The following is a 19,983-nucleotide window of genomic DNA, read 5'->3' as shown; positions in this document are numbered from 1 at the left end:
CTGCCCAATAACGAATTTTTTATCATCAATCTCAAATATTCACGTAAACTTCGAAATAATGAAAAGCAATTTGTGTTTCATTACAGATTTGGATTTATCTGTATGCTAGTTAAATCCAAGTTTAACATTTCCTCTTCCTGTCTAGTTGTTAAACTCGGGTTTCAACAACTAGATAATAAGAGTAAATAAGTTAGAAATAAGAGAATATGTGGAGAACTAATGAGGAAGGATTATAGAAAAGAATAGGAAAGAGATTATAATAGACTTGTTCGAGGTTAATAGTAATGAAAAGTTGGAAAGAAGTATTTTATAATATAAAGGTTAGCATAATTAAAATAATAAAAATAACAATGATTATTAAATAAATTATTTTTATAACCATTAATTTATTAAATAATGTAAAATTATTGTTTATTAAATAAAAGTCAAATATAGAAAACTCGTTAAAAACTTGAGAAAACAATACAAAAAAAACATCAAATTAAAAAAAAGGAGAATAAAACTGATGAAAAAATCAGAAATAGTAACGAAAAGAGACAAATTATAGCGATAGAAAGCAGTGAGAGTTTAAAAAGAAAGAAAGAAAAGTGGCGGTAAGAAGCAAAAGAAAAAGACATAGAAACGGAAACATAAAAAAAAAATAAGATGGAAGAAATATAAATTAATAAAAACAGAAAAAATAGCAGAAAGTGACGACAGAAAGCGTAAAAGATGTCGACAAAATTATAACAACGGGAATAGTAAACACAATAAAAATCAAGAAAGCGTGAAAAATGACAATAAATGAATAAAATGGTAATAAAAAAAAAGTTGACAAGAGAAAGAGCAATGAATTAAAAAAGAAGGTAATGACAGAGAACATAAAAATGACATTAGCAAAGAAAAGTAACGTAAGAAATGCAAGAAAATTAATAAGAAATGGCAAAGAAAAGACAAGTTATTCTTGTTTTTTTTTATTTTATTATTATCATTTTTTAATAAAGAGTGTAGTGTAGAATATAATCTGATATATATTATACAATTAATTATCTTCCGTTAATGTTATATATATAGAATCAATGAAAGATAAATGAATAAATCAGACAATGGAAAATGTTCTAATTTAATTTAATTCGTAGACAGTAATGTTTATTATTGTTTAATTTAATTCTTGCGTAGAAAAATAGCTTAATTTATATACAAACTCTTGTTATACTTCACTTTATATGATGAAATCGTTATAAGAATTAAAATGAAACTTAAATATGCACAATGTAAGAAACTTAAACGTTTTTAAGAGGACATTAATCACGTTTATGAGTAAGTGAATGTGAAAAAAAGAAAGATAAAATAGATAATATTTTGATAAGTACAGTACCTTTTACAAATGCAGCATACACTCGGATATACATTTATATGAAAGTTAATCAAGCGTACTGTACATTAAACAATAGAAGATATAGTAAAGTATACACATATGATAAATATTCTAATGTACTAAATGGTCTTATTTTTAAGTTATTTTAATTGAGTTAATTAACTTTTTATGTTTTCGGTTAACTGAATTTTGTATCCTTTACCATTTAGAATGTACTTTCTATTATATAATGTCAATAGTAGATAGAATCAGGAAATAGAAAACGCTCTTTAATTCTTTCAATAAGTAGTAGTACAACCTATATAACTATAGTTTGTATTTATATTTGTATAATTTATAATTTGTAACTTAAAATAAGGCATTTTATTGTTTTTAGGCGCTATTTATAAGCAATAAAAAGTGAAAATGCTGCGTAGAACAACTATATATTATAGAATACATATTGTATAAGATAAAGGAATTAGACAATAGAAAACTAATAATTCGCTCAACAGACAGCAACGTATATATTATCTGTGGAGTAAATTAATGAATGAATTCTGTCATAATAAAAGTATAACAGAATTTGTGACTTAAACACGCATAATGCGAATAAAATTCAACGATTTAAGGGTCTTTAATTACATTTATAAGCAATAGAAAGTATAAAAATCGCTATAGTTTAAGATCTCACAGTTTTACGTATGGAGGGAAAGGCCTGTTATAAGTCTAAAATCAATCCTGGTTGAGAACACATGATAAATGACGAGTATAATATTTTACAGTACACGAAGTGACCCAGAAGTCAGTTAACTGAGTAAAGTGAATTAACCTTAGAATACTGTATATAACTTCCAAAAGAATATAGGGAAAGTATTAATATTTTGTATTATATAAAGCGAAATGTAACAGAATTAGTGACTTAAATACGCATAAAATAAGAAATTTAGCTTATAGCATTACTAATAGAAGAGTTTTCGAGTTATTCCCAATCGAAAAATACAACAATATCTGATCTAAGTGATTAAATAAAGCTTCAGGAATAAGAGAATGGAAGATATTCGACAAATCTGTGTCCAAATACGTAAACGTTGAACAAAGTTTCGATGCCTAATCGTCTAGACACGTGACATCGTTACGTCACGGTCTGTCGCTTGAAAACTCTCGAAATGATACAAGAGAAAGTCGTGGAATGCCAGGAGACAAATTCTCTCTCTTGTTCCTAGCTTCTGTAGCATAGCATCCGGAACTAAGTATAGCTTCCTCTCGAATTTCAACAGGGTTAGGAAAACGGATATTCGTCATAATGGCATTTCCGGTCGGGTTGACTCTTTATGTTATTACTGTTACACAAATGACTTCGGGTCTAGAACGTTTGCAATGCTTAATATAATTAACAAATTTACAAATCGAATAATTCAATCGCCTCTAATCAGATTTCGAAATTACATTTGATAATAATAATACTGTAATAATAATATAAATAAAGTTCAAGCGACTTACCTCAAGCAGACGACACTTTCTTATCGTTCTAACCGACAGATGGCGCGTTAATAGTATTAAAAGATTTTTTTTTTTTAATCTTTAAATTTGTAAATATTTATAAAGTAGTTATAAATTTATACATAAATTATAGAATTTAATAATAATTTCTTTTCTATACAATTTAAAGTTTAATTCTTGAAAAAATAACAAAAAAATTTAATTAATGAATTAGAAAAGATGATAATTTTTTCGGTTAATTAATTCAAGCGTTAGATGGCGCTGTTTTTAAGCAGACGAACTTTTTGTCGTGTTGACCGCCATTTTGTTAAGTCTTATTATTATTATTACTTTTAATATTTGTTTTAATGGTAAATTTATGTGTTTACAGTCATTTATACGACTTTATAGTGTTTATAATTGGAAATCGAAGAATTTACATACGGTAAAATATCATTATAATGGGTTTTTTTCTTATTTATATTAATTTTACTTCCTTATTATAAATCGATAAAATTTTGTATTAAAATAATTGGCATATTTAAAGAAAGAAATGAATGATTTAAAAATCGGTAAATAAAATTAAGAATAAATGAAAATTTCATAAAAATTCTTTTATTTTCTTCCTTCATTTCCTTTTTTTTAAATTTAATTAGCGCTTCCTAATTGGCTTTTCTGCTAATGACGCAATTGTGACATCATTTACGTAGCGTAAAACGTGTCAGTGACAAGTAAACACGTGGAAAGTGGGCTTTTAATTATATTTTAATTATCAAAATACATTTTATCACGTGTTACATTTAAATGTAATTGCGATGCCAAATCTCATTACAGTTATTAAATTATAAGTTTTAACGAATATTTACTCGATAAATAGGAATTTATGTATATAATCTCTTTTAATTTGATTATTTCCTATAGGCTACAAATTCTACCTTTAATATATATGAACTTAGGTTTTAGTTTGTTTTCAAGTTATAATCGACTAGGATAACGGAAATACGGTAATAATCGCATTAATTAAAGTAATTTTCGGCTCATGGTTTATAAGAGTATAGAATTTCATAACTGCAATTAGATTTACTCTACGATTCCTCTACTGATAAGTGTTCAAGGATGAACTTTTTAACCGAAAAAAATGTCATTGTATTTTAGGTGCGAATTCATAGAAACGTGTGACGTCATAGCACATGTTTCGCTTTCCTCAAGATGGCGCGAGAGTCAATCGTTCAGCAGTGATGTTACATGATGTTGTGGTGGCATGTCGCTTCTTTTTGGATGTTGGCATATTATGTGTCGTGTCAAGGTATGTTTTAATTTACATTTTCCTTTTTAATTTACAAGTAACTATTTAAAAATGCCATAAATTCATCTATAATTTTGAAAATATCTAATTTATGCAAAAGTTTATTCTAATATAACACAAGTTTACAAGCATATTAACAGACTTATTTATTGTTTAAAAATAATTTTTCATACGTAAATAATTACAGATTTAACTTATTAATTCTAGCTAATACTGAACTGTACAGTGCATAGTATTATTGTTCTATATATAATTCTTTAAGCATACTTACACGAATACAAAAATTGGTTAAAATCTATTAAATTTTACATATTTTTATATTAAAAACAACCTTTTAATGTCTATACAACGAGGGAAGTATGATATTACTATATCAAAACACTAAAATTTAAATTTATTTCACTAATCTTATAATTTATTGTGCGTATAACATAACATAATTAATAATTAACATTAGCATATACTTTATAGATGTATTAATTAATATTATAGAAAGTATACGTAAAAAATTATAACAAGTTATAACCTTCTATAAAGACTTTTAGTCGCAGTTATGTTCCACGTGTGTTAATTATTATGGTAGCTACATAATAGTTAATTCCTATGTTATAAAATAATTTATATTATAGGTAATGGTTAAATAATATGTTATATTATGATTGATAATTATGTTATAAATTATCAAGTGCGAAATATATATACAAGCTCATATATATAAATTATATATATATTATTTGTAATTACATAAAGTTTTAAACGTATTTAATTCATTATAACTACGTAATGTTTATGGAACTTAAGTTAAGTTGATATTACAAAGTTATGCGGAATCCAATATAACTTTACTATATATAATTATAATCATAAACGTATCTTAATCGACAGTCTGGTTGTTAGTCCAATACGTAGCAAGTAACAACTGCATTGCTGAGTGAGATAGGTTTATATTGATAATTATGTTATAGAATCGGGTGAGATACTTGAATAAGCATTGAATTACACGTTTAAAAGTTATAAGAAGCGGGAATCAATTACAATTGTTAAGTTGCAGTTCATATCGTAAAGAAACATGTTAACTCATTCAGTTATGCTGTAGGAGTTCAACAGATGCTGCATTTATTCGTGCCAGGCATGTTTACGACCGATGTAAAAAAGAATATATTCAGCTAACTCAATGTAGTTTGTAACTTGCTAGAAAGTTTAAAACAGTTCACTTTTTTATTGATTAAAGTATCGTTTTTCTTTTTTTCTATTATGAAACTTTGCAGCTCGAATGGCATTAACTCTTGGCTAATTTTTCTAGTTTATTAACCAGCTTTGCGTTAAAAATTGGAGCACGATATTTTTACTAGAATTTCATTTTTTAGGGAGTAAAAAAGAACAAATAAAATTGAAATTCCGAGAAACGAAATTGCAAGATTCTTTCCGTTTAATAAGACTTAAAATAAAAAGAAAACTAATATGTTCACGAGCATTAAAATAATGAAAGATATAATTGGAAAAATTTTGACAAATGACAAACAATTCCAAATCGATTCCAAAAGTAAAATTAACCAATTATTTTCCTTCCAAACTTACATTAATTCTGTAATATTTCAATTAGATTAACGACTATTGATCCCAATATACCCAATTTATCTAAAAGGAAAAGGAAGGAGAAGGAAAAAAAGCATCAAAAAACATATAGTAAATCTTCGATTCTCATTCCCCCCTGAGACTGTCCAGACGAGTGGATGTTGAATGAAGATTTTCGGGATTGAAATTAGTGACGTAAATAATTATCGAACATCCACGAATCTCGATGTAAACATTCGAGCTTCGGACGTGTAATCGATGATCTGGTATCCATTAAAGAGACAGTTTAAATTGTAAATAAACGGTTGGATAGATGCGAGATGATGTTTTAACTACAGATAAATAAATAGTGTCCTTACTTGAGACGATTTTAAGTAAAACACTGTTAACACGTATAAATTTAACAAACTGCTAACGCTAATTAAGTTGGTTGCAATGATTGAATCGGTTCGCTGTTCGTTCAATCAATACGCGGATAATTCGATTCAGCTTATTGATGTCACCAAAGCTATTTCATCGACCCTTTAATCTTAGATAAAACTCTATAAACGTCCTTTTTTCTTTCTAATCCAGACATTCTTTGAAGTGCAATAACGAAAATCCTAGCTATCCTCGTTGATTCGCATCGCTTAAACTGTATGGGACGGTCTCCTGTTATGTTTCCTTCAAGTAAAAGCATGTAAAAAGACTTCCGAAAATTAGCCATTTACAAGAATTATATTGTGCTAAGTTGCATTATTACAACAGGATGTCAATGATTTTTTTCACTAAGCGGTGTAACTCAATAGGAAAAAGGCATGCACAGTTGCTAATGGGTGTACAGTTAGATCTTTCAAAATACGTGCATAGTGATACAGAAATAGCACTAGTCGCTTCTCGTCTTCATCCTCTTTATCCGGTTTATAGTTACATTTTTTTCATTTAAAGCTTCGTTGATTAAAATGGATAGTATTGTAAATATTTCGTGTGTCCTCATATTCATTCACCAACAAATCCTACTAATTACTAATACCATACTTTCCTAAGAATAATTTTTATTCAACCTTTGCATAAATTCGGTTGACGTGTATCTCACAAAGGGATGAATGAACGAATTTACATATTGATCTTTTAAAAACTTTTCTAAGTTATTATGAAGAGAAATCATTTGGGATGTTACTTTAATGGATGTAACAATTTTATTTTATAAGAAATAAATTTATATTTTGATACGGATATGAATGTATTTCGTATGAAATGCCACGAAAATAGGTTTCTTTTTTCTTTCTTTTTCTGAGATTAAAATCAATACAGAATAGGAAGTATTGTGATTCCATTTATATTTTGTTTGTGTTTTTATTATATATAAATTTATATTTTTATATCTGTCGTATTATATTTTATAAACATAATAGAAAAAGTAACTTAATCCTGTAAAGGTATTTACGTCTGTGAAATATGTCTGTTTTTGCACTCTTACACTTTACGCTATGCTTTGTTATATTTTAATTTTTACACTGTCAGAAAACTCCCCTTAATATATATATTTATTTCATTTTCACAAAATAATCTGCTTTATAATATTAAATATTCTTTACTGCTACAAAATATTTTGTGTTTTGTTTATTTCGCTCTCATAACACCGTTTTATATTATTTTGTGCTTTTGCTCCTACACAACACTGTGTTTTGTTATACTTTGTTTTTTCATACCTAAAAATCCTCTTGTTTTGTAACGTGTAAAATAGACTAATAAAGAAAGGTGTTTGGAATCAATATTAAAACCAATTTTTTTTTTTTTAAAGACGAACTACAAATTACTTAGCATTAATCCGCTAAAGACGAAATGAAGATTAAATATGTGATTTGAAAGCAATTAATTTCTTAATTAGCTTATAATACTTGTTTTAAAAAAGAAAATCTCGGGTGTTTTGTCTTTTCTAATTAAAACTTTACGTTTTCTTCCCTCGTCGAAGACAGAAAATTAAACCGTTCTGTTAGGTAATTTTTTTCTTTTTCTTTCTTTTTTTATGTAAAATTAGTGATTTTTGATGAAAGAAACTTTCCTTATTTCGTTTTTATGTCGTATTTTATTGAATAAAGATGAAAATATTTTTATAAAAGAATCATATTTCATACATGAGTAATTATTTTATAAATAGCCTAATCCTGGAAAGAGAATTATTACTTTCAGATTCGAGATGAATACGTTCTAAAGCTCTTGTGCTAACTTTGTATATAACTTTTTTAATTCTGCTTTAATGAAACAGATATTTATTACAATCGATTGAAAATTATATTTCATATTTCAAAATTTTGCTTCGAGCTGTTCTTACTTAAATATTGATTTAAGATAGTTATTTTATGGCTGGATTTAGACTTATTGTACCTTAATTATTTGTGCTTTTATTCCTATATAACGTCTCGTTTTATATTATTACCTTTATACGAGTAATTTAACGACGTTTAAGCTCATAGTGAGAGGTCCTAAGTTGCAATCTCATAAAAGTGGTTCTAAGCTTAGAATCCTAGGGTGAAGCCTCAATAAGTCGTGCCCCGAGCCCTGAACTACATCATGTTTTAAGCTATAGAATCGAAATAGCATGAAATAGTCATATAACGTGTGATGTAGGCTGTAAACGTAGTGTGAGGGTTTAAACTGAAGTCTCATAAAGTAAGGCCCTAAGCTATAGCCTCATAATGTATGCTCTTATGCTATGAGGTTTTAAGCTAGACTCTTACAGATGTGACCTTAAGCTGAAGCTTATAGTGTTAAACCCTAAACTGTAATCTCATTTCATGAGACTCAATGGTATAAAATCAGAGTGTGAGTTCTAAGCTAAAAAAAACTATAACTTAGAACTGTACACTATGATTTTATAGCGTAGAGCTCATAAAATAAGATTACAGTTTAGGGTTTTACTCTATGAGGCTGTAGCTTAGACACTTAATGTAAAATATTCTATTATTTAATTTCCTTTTTTTAATTACTTTAAAAAACTATAAAACTATATAAATACATGCTTATAAAAATTTTATAATCACGTATTTTTGAAAATCATGTTTTTGTAGTAGATTTTATGTTAGTTTATTGATTACAAATGATCGCTTTTTTTAAACGTTTTTCAAGGAATTAAAATTTAAGTAGTGAGATTGCTATTGTTTAGATTATAAATTATACATCAACGGTTCGTTAATTTACAACACAGATCCGTTTTGTATTTTTCATTTAAAAACAAAATCAAGATGCTTCTCTTATTTATAATCTTTCTAGGATATTTATTTTTAAAACACTAGCCGTGTAACACGATGTTAGCTAGCAATGACTAACAATGCACTCCTTCTACTTAAGATGTGTCACTCAATGTCGAAAATAGAAAAGATTTAATGCTGTATTTTAAACAGTTTATCTTTAAATTTTATTTCTTTGGTGTTGGATTGTTTTAGAAAAAATTAAAAATTTCTTTTCCGTTAACTTTTAACAGATAAATCGTACTGGTACGAACAAGCCAAGAGTAATTTAATGAAGAATGTTAGAGAGGAGAGGAATTACAACATTGCCAAAAATCTTATCTTGTTTATTGGAGATGGAATGGGAATAACTACCATAACTACTGCTAGGATACTAAGAGGTCAGCTACTTGGACAGAATGGCGAAGACACAGAATTAGCTTTCGACAAGTTCGAACATGTAGCATTGTCAAAGGTAAGATACACATATGTTAGATAAAAACTTACAAAACAAAACAATAACTACAGTCAAACTTCGATTTAACGTTATCGATCATGTGCAGAGCTGGATTTAGGCCTAGTAAGCTAAACAAGTTACATCTAGCGCCTCATGTTAAGGGAGGCGTCAAAGTCTATTTGTATTGCCTATTATTATTTGGTGAAGGAAGATTGGTCTGTTCTATATTGTAGTGCAGGCCACAAGTCTAAATATGACTCTCATGGTGTACCTTAAAATTAACACTAAATATAATGTAGCACTGAACTATAGTAGCCTAACTAAAACAAGAGGAATAAGTTTAAAAGTCACCTGATCTGGTATCGTTTGAAGTACAAAATCATACATGTAGTAACATATTGATTCTAAAAAATTCTCTATTTAATAATTACGGATATTCATTGGAGTTATATCGAGGTTCGACTGTATATTAGCCTTAACGCAAAGTTTACATCAAAAACATGTATTATATATATACTAACTATTAATTTACAGACCTACAACACAGATAGCCAGGTAGGAGATTCTGGAGCTTGCGCCACAGCGTTACTCTGCGGGGTGAAAAGTCGTTTTGAAACAATTGGTTTAGATGACAATGCCATTTACGATAAATGCTTTAGTAGCTTCACTTCTCGTGTCCCTTCTCTAACAGACTGGGCTCAACAAGAAGGTAAATAACTATCAGATAAATTATTTAAATATACTTTGATTTATTTAGAACAAAATGAAAGTTTAAGCAGATTTGTCAAATGCACGGTAGATTAATTTGAAGAATGCGTGCTGACAGAACATATGTTAAACATTACATTTAATAGAGTTAATAAAGTTTAATATTCTGTCAGTAGAAATGTATTCGTAAACATTTTGATAAACTTTTTAAACGTAAGTGTGGTTTTTAAGAGATTGGACTTTTTATGTTTAAGAAACATTAAAACACGTTAGCTCAAAGAAAAATTATGTGTGGAGCTATCTGTTACTTACTATTATTAGAAAATAACTTTTATATTATTAATTATTATAAAATGCAAAAAACTTGATTTTGACGGCAGAGACGAGTTTTCTAAACGTAAAATTTTCATTAAGTCTGATATCATTTAAGAATGACACGATCCCCTTTATTTCCCTACTCCCTTAACCTTTAACTATCAAAATATAATAGCATCAATGCACCATATATACAAGTTATCATGCCAAATTTTGTTTCTTAAACATGTATTTATTAAATGTTACTCACATATATATTCTCTGAATTGTGATTACATAAAGCGAAGTTTTGCCAACGTATAAGGGACTTGAATCATTTTATATTGGTAAAATTTTAGACGTCAGGAGAGTATAAATCTAACCGATTCACTCACGACTGGGAGAGTTAACAATCAACGTCACAGAGTAATAAAAAAATATGTTTGGAATTGATCGATAAGTAAAGGAGCATTAGGAAATAAAAAGTTTTCGCTCTTAACTTAGAAAGACTTTCTTGACGAAACGAAGTTTTGAAACATAGTAAAAACTGTGCACGAAATACATCCATTTAAAAAATTTTCTTCATCAACTACATACACTTTACAATTTTGCATTTCTTTCATCTTCATACTATTTGACATCATCGTTCTCCTTATTTCTTACACGTTATTTCCCATTATCTTCGGTGACAGTTTATGCTGACAGTTTAGTAGAGAAAGAAAGGTCGATTAAGTGCAGATATCTAATAAAGATAGAAAGTTTTAGAAATTGATTAAAAGGTAACGATGCGTATAAGCATTCGTTTAGTGTCGTTTTAAGAAATAATTAGAGTTTTACAAAAAACTAAATGTTATAACTTTAATTATCATGTAAAAAACGACATTGAAAATGTTCAAAGAATTTGTATTTTATTCAATTAGAAAAATGTTAAAATACTATACAGATGAAAACATTTCATTTATGTACTAAATAATGCGATTTTTTATGATTAAGAGCTAGAATTAGACAGTAATAACCTGGAAAATAAAACTTAAATATCCATGAATTGTAAATTAGGTTCTAGATAATTAGTTATTACATTATCCTGAAGCAAACAGAAATGTTTTCAATTCCATCAACTAAATACATGATAAGTTTATTTATCTGCAATATGAGAAATATATTCATATTTAAGTGAAAGAAAATTCTACACATTACAATTTCATTGTTCTTAAATTTCACGCATTAAATATAGTTAATTCGAATGGAATTTTATTCAAATTTGAGCCAAAAGTTCCAAATAAACAAATAATTTAGATATAGATACGTAGAAAAAGAATTTATTCATGAAGTAGAAGAATTAAATATATTTTCTACTAAAATTGAGAAAATATCGTTAAAAATATTTAATTAAATTCATTTCTATTGTATTATTTCGTTCTAGTTCTTTAATATCGAACGTATAAAAACCAAGAAAAGAAAAAAAAAATCTTAATCGACACTCGTTCAATAAGCAATATTTTCGAAAATACCATTAGTTTGTGTGGAATTTACTAATAGTTAGGTGTCTATATATCAATTCTGCACTGCAATTTATCTGGATTTGAAAACGTGCATACCAAAAATTCATAATCCTTTTCATCCCGATTACTTTTCACATTCTGTTAAACTCAAACAATGGTGTTTACGAGTGTAATATTAAACTGCTAAAATGATAAATACATGTATTTCACTATTATAGGTAAAGCTACGGGTGTGGTAACGACAACACGCATTACACACGCAACACCTGCAGCTGCATACGGGCACGCAGCGAGCAGATATTGGGAGAGCGACGATAAAATGCCTGAAGATGCTAAAAGTGCTTGTAAGGATCTCGCCAGGCAACTAGTTGAAGATGAACCTGGACGAAATATAAATGTGAGTATATTACAACTCCACACCAGCTGTACTCTTATAGAGAGACAGGTCACAGAAGTATCGTGCTTTACATTACAGAAACTCTTGTTTACTTTATAGTATCCTACAGGATTATAAAATTTTTTTATTCGCTTCAGTACCTAAAAATATTTAGAACCATATACAAATGAGTCGAAAAGAATATATTTAATTACATGCTACATACATTGAGGGTGGTGAAATTTTACAATGAATTATTAGGTAATATCAATATTTACTCTCAGTTTTGTTGCTTGCAAGACAAATCTGTTAGGTTTCAATACCAGAAAAACCATTTAGGAGTTTATCTTTAAATTTCAAAATATTAAATAAAACATTGAATTTTAGAATTTAACATTGATTCATGTATTATTGATGTATTTTCTTTAAAAAAAGAAGGTATGCCAGTAAAATACAGAGGAAAAAAGGGACTAGTAGTTGTAATACAGTCTGCTTTGTTATTCTATACTTATTCCAATTTTATACGCTTAACCGTACAGATTATTTTTAAAAATAATTCTTGCCAGATTTTCTTCTTCTTTTTAAACTTCTGCTTTAGTTCTTACTTCTGTAAAAGAGTAGAATTTGTTGAAGATTATTTTTACAGCATGCATTTCATATTTATTTGTTTTTTCCTTCGAAAATATTACATTTCAGATGAATATTCGATTGTAATATTTATGTATTTAAAAAAAAATACTGGATAAATTGCCTATTGTTTTGTCTGTGTTAAATCTAAGCTATTCTTGTAATATCTTTATAAAAATATACGATAATGATTTTGAGACGTGAAAAATTAAAGGAAACTTAATTATAGAGAAGCTATTACAAAACAAAATGATTCAATCACCTAAATATATATTTCTTTAACAGATTTGTCATGTAAACCTGTATTACGGCTTAAATAAACAATACTTTTAAAATAAAAGTTAAACAAATTCAGTAAAACAAAAACTACGCTTTATTGGAGTGTTTTTATATTTATAACGCAGTATATGTTTATAATACTGCGAAAATACGTTTGAATTTTTTATGTTTGGGTTCTCTTTACATACACTGAAGATTAAGAAATACGAAAGTAGTGTAATAGTTTATTGTAGAGTACTAGCTGAAAGTAGCTGTTCATAGCTAATAGCAGCTGTTAGTCAATGGCGCGTTATCCTATGAGTAAAAAAAGGACAATTGCCTGGGCACCGCCAACAGGGTTACTAAACCAATCTTTTATAAACTTATTAATGTAGTGAGAATATCGAAATTTAAACTTGGGCCTTATCTGGGATTGTCGGTGTGACACAAGAGCAGGGTGGACTAGTACAGCGCAGAGGAAGAAACGAACGAGAATACCCCAAAACTTACCGAACAAAAATGTTTAAAGTCAACACTGTATATGGGGTTCCCTAATTCAAGTTTGCCTGGGGTTCTATGAATACATAACGCATCACTGCTGCTAATACAGTACTCGCTGAAGATAGTAAAGTAATAGTAACAGAGACGATGTAACAATTTGGGCTGGAAAAAAGCTTCGAAGAAAAACAATAACTGACTGGGAATATTTTCAGTGTGTATAGGTATTTAGTTACGAATAATTCAGACAGATAGATAAATACCATAACGCTTTCGATATCAAAGAAAATATTCAATAATCTATTTGTGGACTCGATTAACAGCGAAATGATAAATGATATTGATTCATTTGACGTACAGGCTGATGAACGTATTGTATACGTTAACTATTTTTTGATAAATTTAAATATCAGATCGATCGAACTATTTATAACTGGAGTGCCTCGGGTAAGACGAAACAATTGAAGTTTTGTTGCATCTGTTTTGAGTGAACGTATTGAACTCTACTTACAAATAAAATTAAAAGTGATTTGCTTAATTAGCCATTCATTTGTACAATATTTTACATTTATAAATGTATTTTTAATCAACTTTAACTTTTAATAATGTTTTTCTATCGCTTAGTTAAATGATAAATCAAGAAAACGTTTAATTGAATAATTTAGTGAATAAACTATGGCATTAATAAAATATTTATTATTGTCTTCGATGCCATTACTTTAATTAAGAGCAAACAATGAGAATTATCTATTTACACATCAGCTATTTAAAATGAATTTAGGGATTTTCTGAATCATTTTAAAAATTAATTTAGAATATTTACAATTAAGAATTTGTAATAAAGTTAAAGTGTTAAAGTGATTTTTCAGGTGATTTTAGGAGGAGGAAGACGTCACTTCGTCCCGAAATGGGAACGAGATCCCAAAAGACCGACCGAGATGGGAAGGAGAAACGATGGACGAAATCTCATAGAAGATTGGCAAAGAGATAAAAAAGCCAGAGATCTCTCTTATCAGTATGTTTGGAGAAAGGAAGACTTCGATAATGTCGACTCTAATAAAGTTGATTATTTATTAGGTAAAGAGGAAAAAAATGACACTTTTACTCACTAGTCTTTAATAATCTTTTGTTTATATTAAACCGTTTTAATTGAGTTGACATTTTTATTAATGATAAAGTAAATAAGTAAAAGTCATAAGATATAACACAGTTTATACTTACATTTTTACTTTCTCGGATATTATGTACTGTACAGTACATAACATAGAAAAGTATTGTAATCCTGTCACACAGATTCCCTAACCTCAAAAATGCCAAAAATACGGAAATATCATTCTATGGATTTAGGTTTTTTTGTGTTTGTGTATTTATTTTGTTTAATATCTCACGATGGAGTAAAGATTAAGAAACAAAATTTGGTGTGGTTACTTATACATAAAGGGCATTGGTGCTATTAAATTTTGGTGGTTACAGGAAATGGGAGGTTGATTTCGTCATATCTCGAGTAGGGTCGAATTTAATGAAAATTTTACTCGTTATTGGCGTATACAATTTAAAAAATTACGCCTGCCTTACCTTTTTATGATAATTAATCATATAAAAGCTATTTTTAAATAACATGTTGTAACAGATGCCTTCACACACAATTTTCAGCTAGTGTCAGTGTTTTTTAAATGCAGATTTTTATCAAAATTCAATAAAAATACCCCCTTTAAGCTTTTATTATTACTTAAAGTATATATTTTAGTGTAACTAGAAATTATTGGTCCCTTAGAATTTTTGTTAGAGCGTTTGTAAAATCGAGCAAGAGCACTCGACATCATTTTAAACTGTTGAATCGTTACTTTTAATTACTTATATATGTTGTCAAGTTTTTTATATTTTAACTTAGAAGAGCAGGAATTTTTTATACAATTGATTTTTGCATACAAAATCTTAGATTATATGTATATAAACATATGCATATAAAATCTTTTAATTTTTTTTCACTTACTTCCCTTTTTTCGGACTTACAAATGGATTCAAAAACATAGAATATATAAAATAAGCACTATTTAAATTTTTAATAAATAGAATACGTGTATTTTTTAGACGTTTAAAAGTAGAGTACGTGAAAATTTTAAACACTTAAGAAACAGAATACATTTAACTTTCAACATCTAGAAGAAAAAAAAATAACGAAATCAAGCAATCATCTTTAACTTAACTTACGAACAGAATTCTAAATACGAAAATCAATGTGCTAAAATGAACAAGTTAAGGCAAAAGAAAGTTTACGAAAGTGATTAGAAAAATTTAAAGTTTCTAGAAAATTTATGAAAATTAAAATTAACCAATATAGGATATTCAAATAATAAACTATTATAATTATAGATTAATTTAATAATAGGTTATTTAAATAATACTCTCATGGCAGCAGATAAATGTTCTGAATCTCTATAATTAATACGATTTCTTTCCGAATACCTAGTAAATATTTTTCTTACTCTGTCTTTCCAGGATATGTTTATAAACTTCGAACGTTTCTGTATATAGTAAACTGAAGATAAACGTTTCTAACTGCATAAATAATTTTGAAAAACACTACCAGCTTAAAGTTAAAATTGTGTGTAATTTCAGGGCATATAATATGTTTATTTACAATAAAATATTAATTTAAAATGCTTACATCACTTTAGTGTAGAAGTCAATAAAGAAAGATGAAAATGTAATAATGTTTTCTTTGTTTTACAAAGTAGAAAAATTATCTTGTGGTAATATAATAGTATATAATATTCGGAAATTTTGTATAGAAAATTAGCAAAGTNCAAGCTCATATATATAAATTATATATATATTATTTGTAATTACATAAAGTTTTAAACGTATTTAATTCATTATAACTACGTAATGTTTATGGAACTTAAGTTAAGTTGATATTACAAAGTTATGCGGAATCCAATATAACTTTACTATATATAATTATAATCATAAACGTATCTTAATCGACAGTCTGGTTGTTAGTCCAATACGTAGCAAGTAACAACTGCATTGCTGAGTGAGATAGGTTTATATTGATAATTATGTTATAGAATCGGGTGAGATACTTGAATAAGCATTGAATTACACGTTTAAAAGTTATAAGAAGCGGGAATCAATTACAATTGTTAAGTTGCAGTTCATATCGTAAAGAAACATGTTAACTCATTCAGTTATGCTGTAGGAGTTCAACAGATGCTGCATTTATTCGTGCCAGGCATGTTTACGACCGATGTAAAAAAGAATATATTCAGCTAACTCAATGTAGTTTGTAACTTGCTAGAAAGTTTAAAACAGTTCACTTTTTTATTGATTAAAGTATCGTTTTTCTTTTTTTCTATTATGAAACTTTGCAGCTCGAATGGCATTAACTCTTGGCTAATTTTTCTAGTTTATTAACCAGCTTTGCGTTAAAAATTGGAGCAGGATAGTTTTACTAGAATTTCATTTTTTAGGGAGTAAAAAAGAACAAATAAAATTGAAATTCCGAGAAACGAAATTGCAAGATTCTTTCCGTTTAATAAGACTTAAAATAAAAAGAAAACTAATATGTTCACGAGCATTAAAATAATGAAAGATATAATTGGAAAAATTTTGACAAATGACAAACAATTCCAAATCGATTCCAAAAGTAAAATTAACCAATTATTTTCCTTCCAAACTTACATTAATTCTGTAATATTTCAATTAGATTAACGACTATTGATCCCAATATACCCAATTTATCTAAAAGGAAAAGGAAGGAGAAGGAAAAAAAGCATCAAAAAACATATAGTAAATCTTCGATTCTCATTCCCCCCTGAGACTGTCCAGACGAGTGGATGTTGAATGAAGATTTTCGGGATTGAAATTAGTGACGTAAATAATTATCGAACATCCACGAATCTCGATGTAAACATTCGAGCTTCGGACGTGTAATCGATGATCTGGTATCCATTAAAGAGACAGTTCAAATTGTAAATAAACGGTTGGATAGATGCGAGATGATGTTTTAACTACAGATAAATAAATAGTGTCCTTACTTGAGACGATTTTAAGTAAAACACTGTTAACACGTATAAATTTAACAAACTGCTAACGCTAATTAAGTTGGTTGCAATGATTGAATCGGTTCGCTGTTCGTTCAATCAATACGCGGATAATTCGATTCAGCTTATTGATGTCACCAAAGCTATTTCATCGACCCTTTAATCTTAGATAAAACTCTATAAACGTCCTTTTTTCTTTCTAATCCAGACATTCTTTGAAGTGCAATAACGAAAATCCTAGCTATCCTCGTTGATTCGCATCGCTTAAACTGTATGGGACGGTCTCCTGTTATGTTTCCTTCAAGTAAAAGCATGTAAAAAGACTTCCGAAAATTAGCCATTTACAAGAATTATATTGTGCTAAGTTGCATTATTACAACAGGATGTCAATGATTTTTTTCACTAAGCGGTGTAACTCAATAGGAAAAAGGCATGCACAGTTGCTAATGGGTGTACAGTTAGATCTTTCAAAATACGTGCATAGTGATACAGAAATAGCACTAGTCGCTTCTCGTCTTCATCCTCTTTATCCGGTTTATAGTTACATTTTTTTCATTTAAAGCTTCGTTGATTAAAATGGATAGTATTGTAAATATTTCGTGTGTCCTCTTATTCATTCACCAACAAATCCTACTAATTACTAATACCATACTTTCCTAAGAATAATTTTTATTCAACCTTTGCATAAATTCGGTTGACGTGTATCTCACAAAGGGATGAATGAACGAATTTACATATTGATCTTTTAAAAACTTTTCTAAGTTATTATGAAGAGAAATCATTTGGGATGTTACTTTAATGGATGTAACAATTTTATTTTATAAGAAATAAATTTATATTTTGATACGGATATGAATGTATTTCGTATGAAATGCCACGAAAATAGGTTTCTTTTTTCTTTCTTTTTCTGAGATTAAAATCAATACAGAATAGGAAGTATTGTGATTCCATTTATATTTTGTTTGTGTTTTTATTATATATAAATTTATATTTTTATATCTGTCGTATTATATTTTATAAACATAATAGAAAAAGTAACTTAATCCTGTAAAGGTATTTACGTCTGTGAAATATGTCTGTTTTTGCACTCTTACACTTTACGCTATGCTTTGTTATATTTTAATTTTTACACTGTCAGAAAACTCCCCTTAATATATATATTTATTTCATTTTCACAAAATAATCTGCTTTATAATATTAAATATTCTTTACTGCTACAAAATATTTTGTGTTTTGTTTATTTCGCTCTCATAACACCGTTTTATATTATTTTGTGCTTTTGCTCCTACACAACACTGTGTTTTGTTATACTTTGTTTTTTCATACCTAAAAATCCTCTTGTTTTGTAACGTGTAAAATAGACTAATAAAGAAAGGTGTTTGGAATCAATATTAAAACCAATTTTTTTTTTTTAAAGACGAACTACAAATTACTTAGCATTAATCCGCTAAAGACGAAATGAAGATTAAATATGTGATTTGAAAGCAATTAATTTCTTAATTAGCTTATAATACTTGTTTTAAAAAAGAAAATCTCGGGTGTTTTGTCTTTTCTAATTAAAACTTTACGTTTTCTTCCCTCGTCGAAGACAGAAAATTAAACCGTTCTGTTAGGTAATTTTTTTCTTTTTCTTTCTTTTTTTATGTAAAATTAGTGATTTTTGATGAAAGAAACTTTCCTTATTTCGTTTTTATGTCGTATTTTATTGAATAAAGATGAAAATATTTTTATAAAAGAATCATATTTCATACATGAGTAATTATTTTATAAATAGCCTAATCCTGGAAAGAGAATTATTACTTTCAGATTCGAGATGAATACGTTCTAAAGCTCTTGTGCTAACTTTGTATATAACTTTTTTAATTCTGCTTTAATGAAACAGATATTTATTACAATCGATTGAAAATTATATTTCATATTTCAAAATTTTGCTTCGAGCTGTTCTTACTTAAATATTGATTTAAGATAGTTATTTTATGGCTGGATTTAGACTTATTGTACCTTAATTATTTGTGCTTTTATTCCTATATAACGTCTCGTTTTATATTATTACCTTTATACGAGTAATTTAACGACGTTTAAGCTCATAGTGAGAGGTCCTAAGTTGCAATCTCATAAAAGTGGTTCTAAGCTTAGAATCCTAGGGTGAAGCCTCAATAAGTCGTGCCCCGAGCCCTGAACTACATCATGTTTTAAGCTATAGAATCGAAATAGCATGAAATAGTCATATAACGTGTGATGTAGGCTGTAAACGTAGTGTGAGGGTTTAAACTGAAGTCTCATAAAGTAAGGCCCTAAGCTATAGCCTC

At 28.0% G+C, this 19,983-nt stretch overlaps 1 protein-coding gene across 1 annotated transcript; it reads left to right on the top strand.

The window, feature by feature from the left end:
* The first annotated feature begins 3,105 nt into the window (after positions 1-3,105).
* LOC111626021 (alkaline phosphatase, tissue-nonspecific isozyme-like) lies at positions 3,106-14,740 on the top strand. The gene is made up of 6 exons (XM_023369297.1): positions 3,106-3,263; positions 3,974-4,124; positions 9,163-9,383; positions 9,900-10,074; positions 12,088-12,266; positions 14,498-14,740. The coding sequence occupies exons 2-6, from the start codon at positions 4,064-4,066 to the stop codon at positions 14,738-14,740; spliced, it is 879 nt and encodes a 292-aa protein (XP_023225065.1). The 5' UTR covers positions 3,106-3,263; positions 3,974-4,063.
* Positions 14,741-19,983: the final 5,243 nt, after the last annotated feature.

This window comes from Centruroides sculpturatus, unplaced genomic scaffold, assembly GCF_000671375.1.
Source record: "Centruroides sculpturatus isolate CEXI.00-Female unplaced genomic scaffold, Cexi_2.0 scaffold316, whole genome shotgun sequence".
Classification (NCBI taxonomy): domain Eukaryota; kingdom Metazoa; phylum Arthropoda; class Arachnida; order Scorpiones; family Buthidae; genus Centruroides; species Centruroides sculpturatus.
This window is presented reverse-complemented; position numbering and strand designations above follow the sequence as displayed.

Bases quoted from the DNA above. Each gene is read 5' to 3' on its own strand.
- LOC111626021 (XM_023369297.1), top strand. From the start codon at position 4,064: ATGATGTTGTGGTGGCATGTCGCTTCTTTTTGGATGTTGGCATATTAT. The intron at 9,384-9,899 runs GTAAGATACACA...ATTAATTTACAG, and splicing joins AACATGTAGCATTGTCAAAG to ACCTACAACACAGATAGCCA. The intron at 10,075-12,087 runs GTAAATAACTAT...TCACTATTATAG, and splicing joins AGACTGGGCTCAACAAGAAG to GTAAAGCTACGGGTGTGGTA.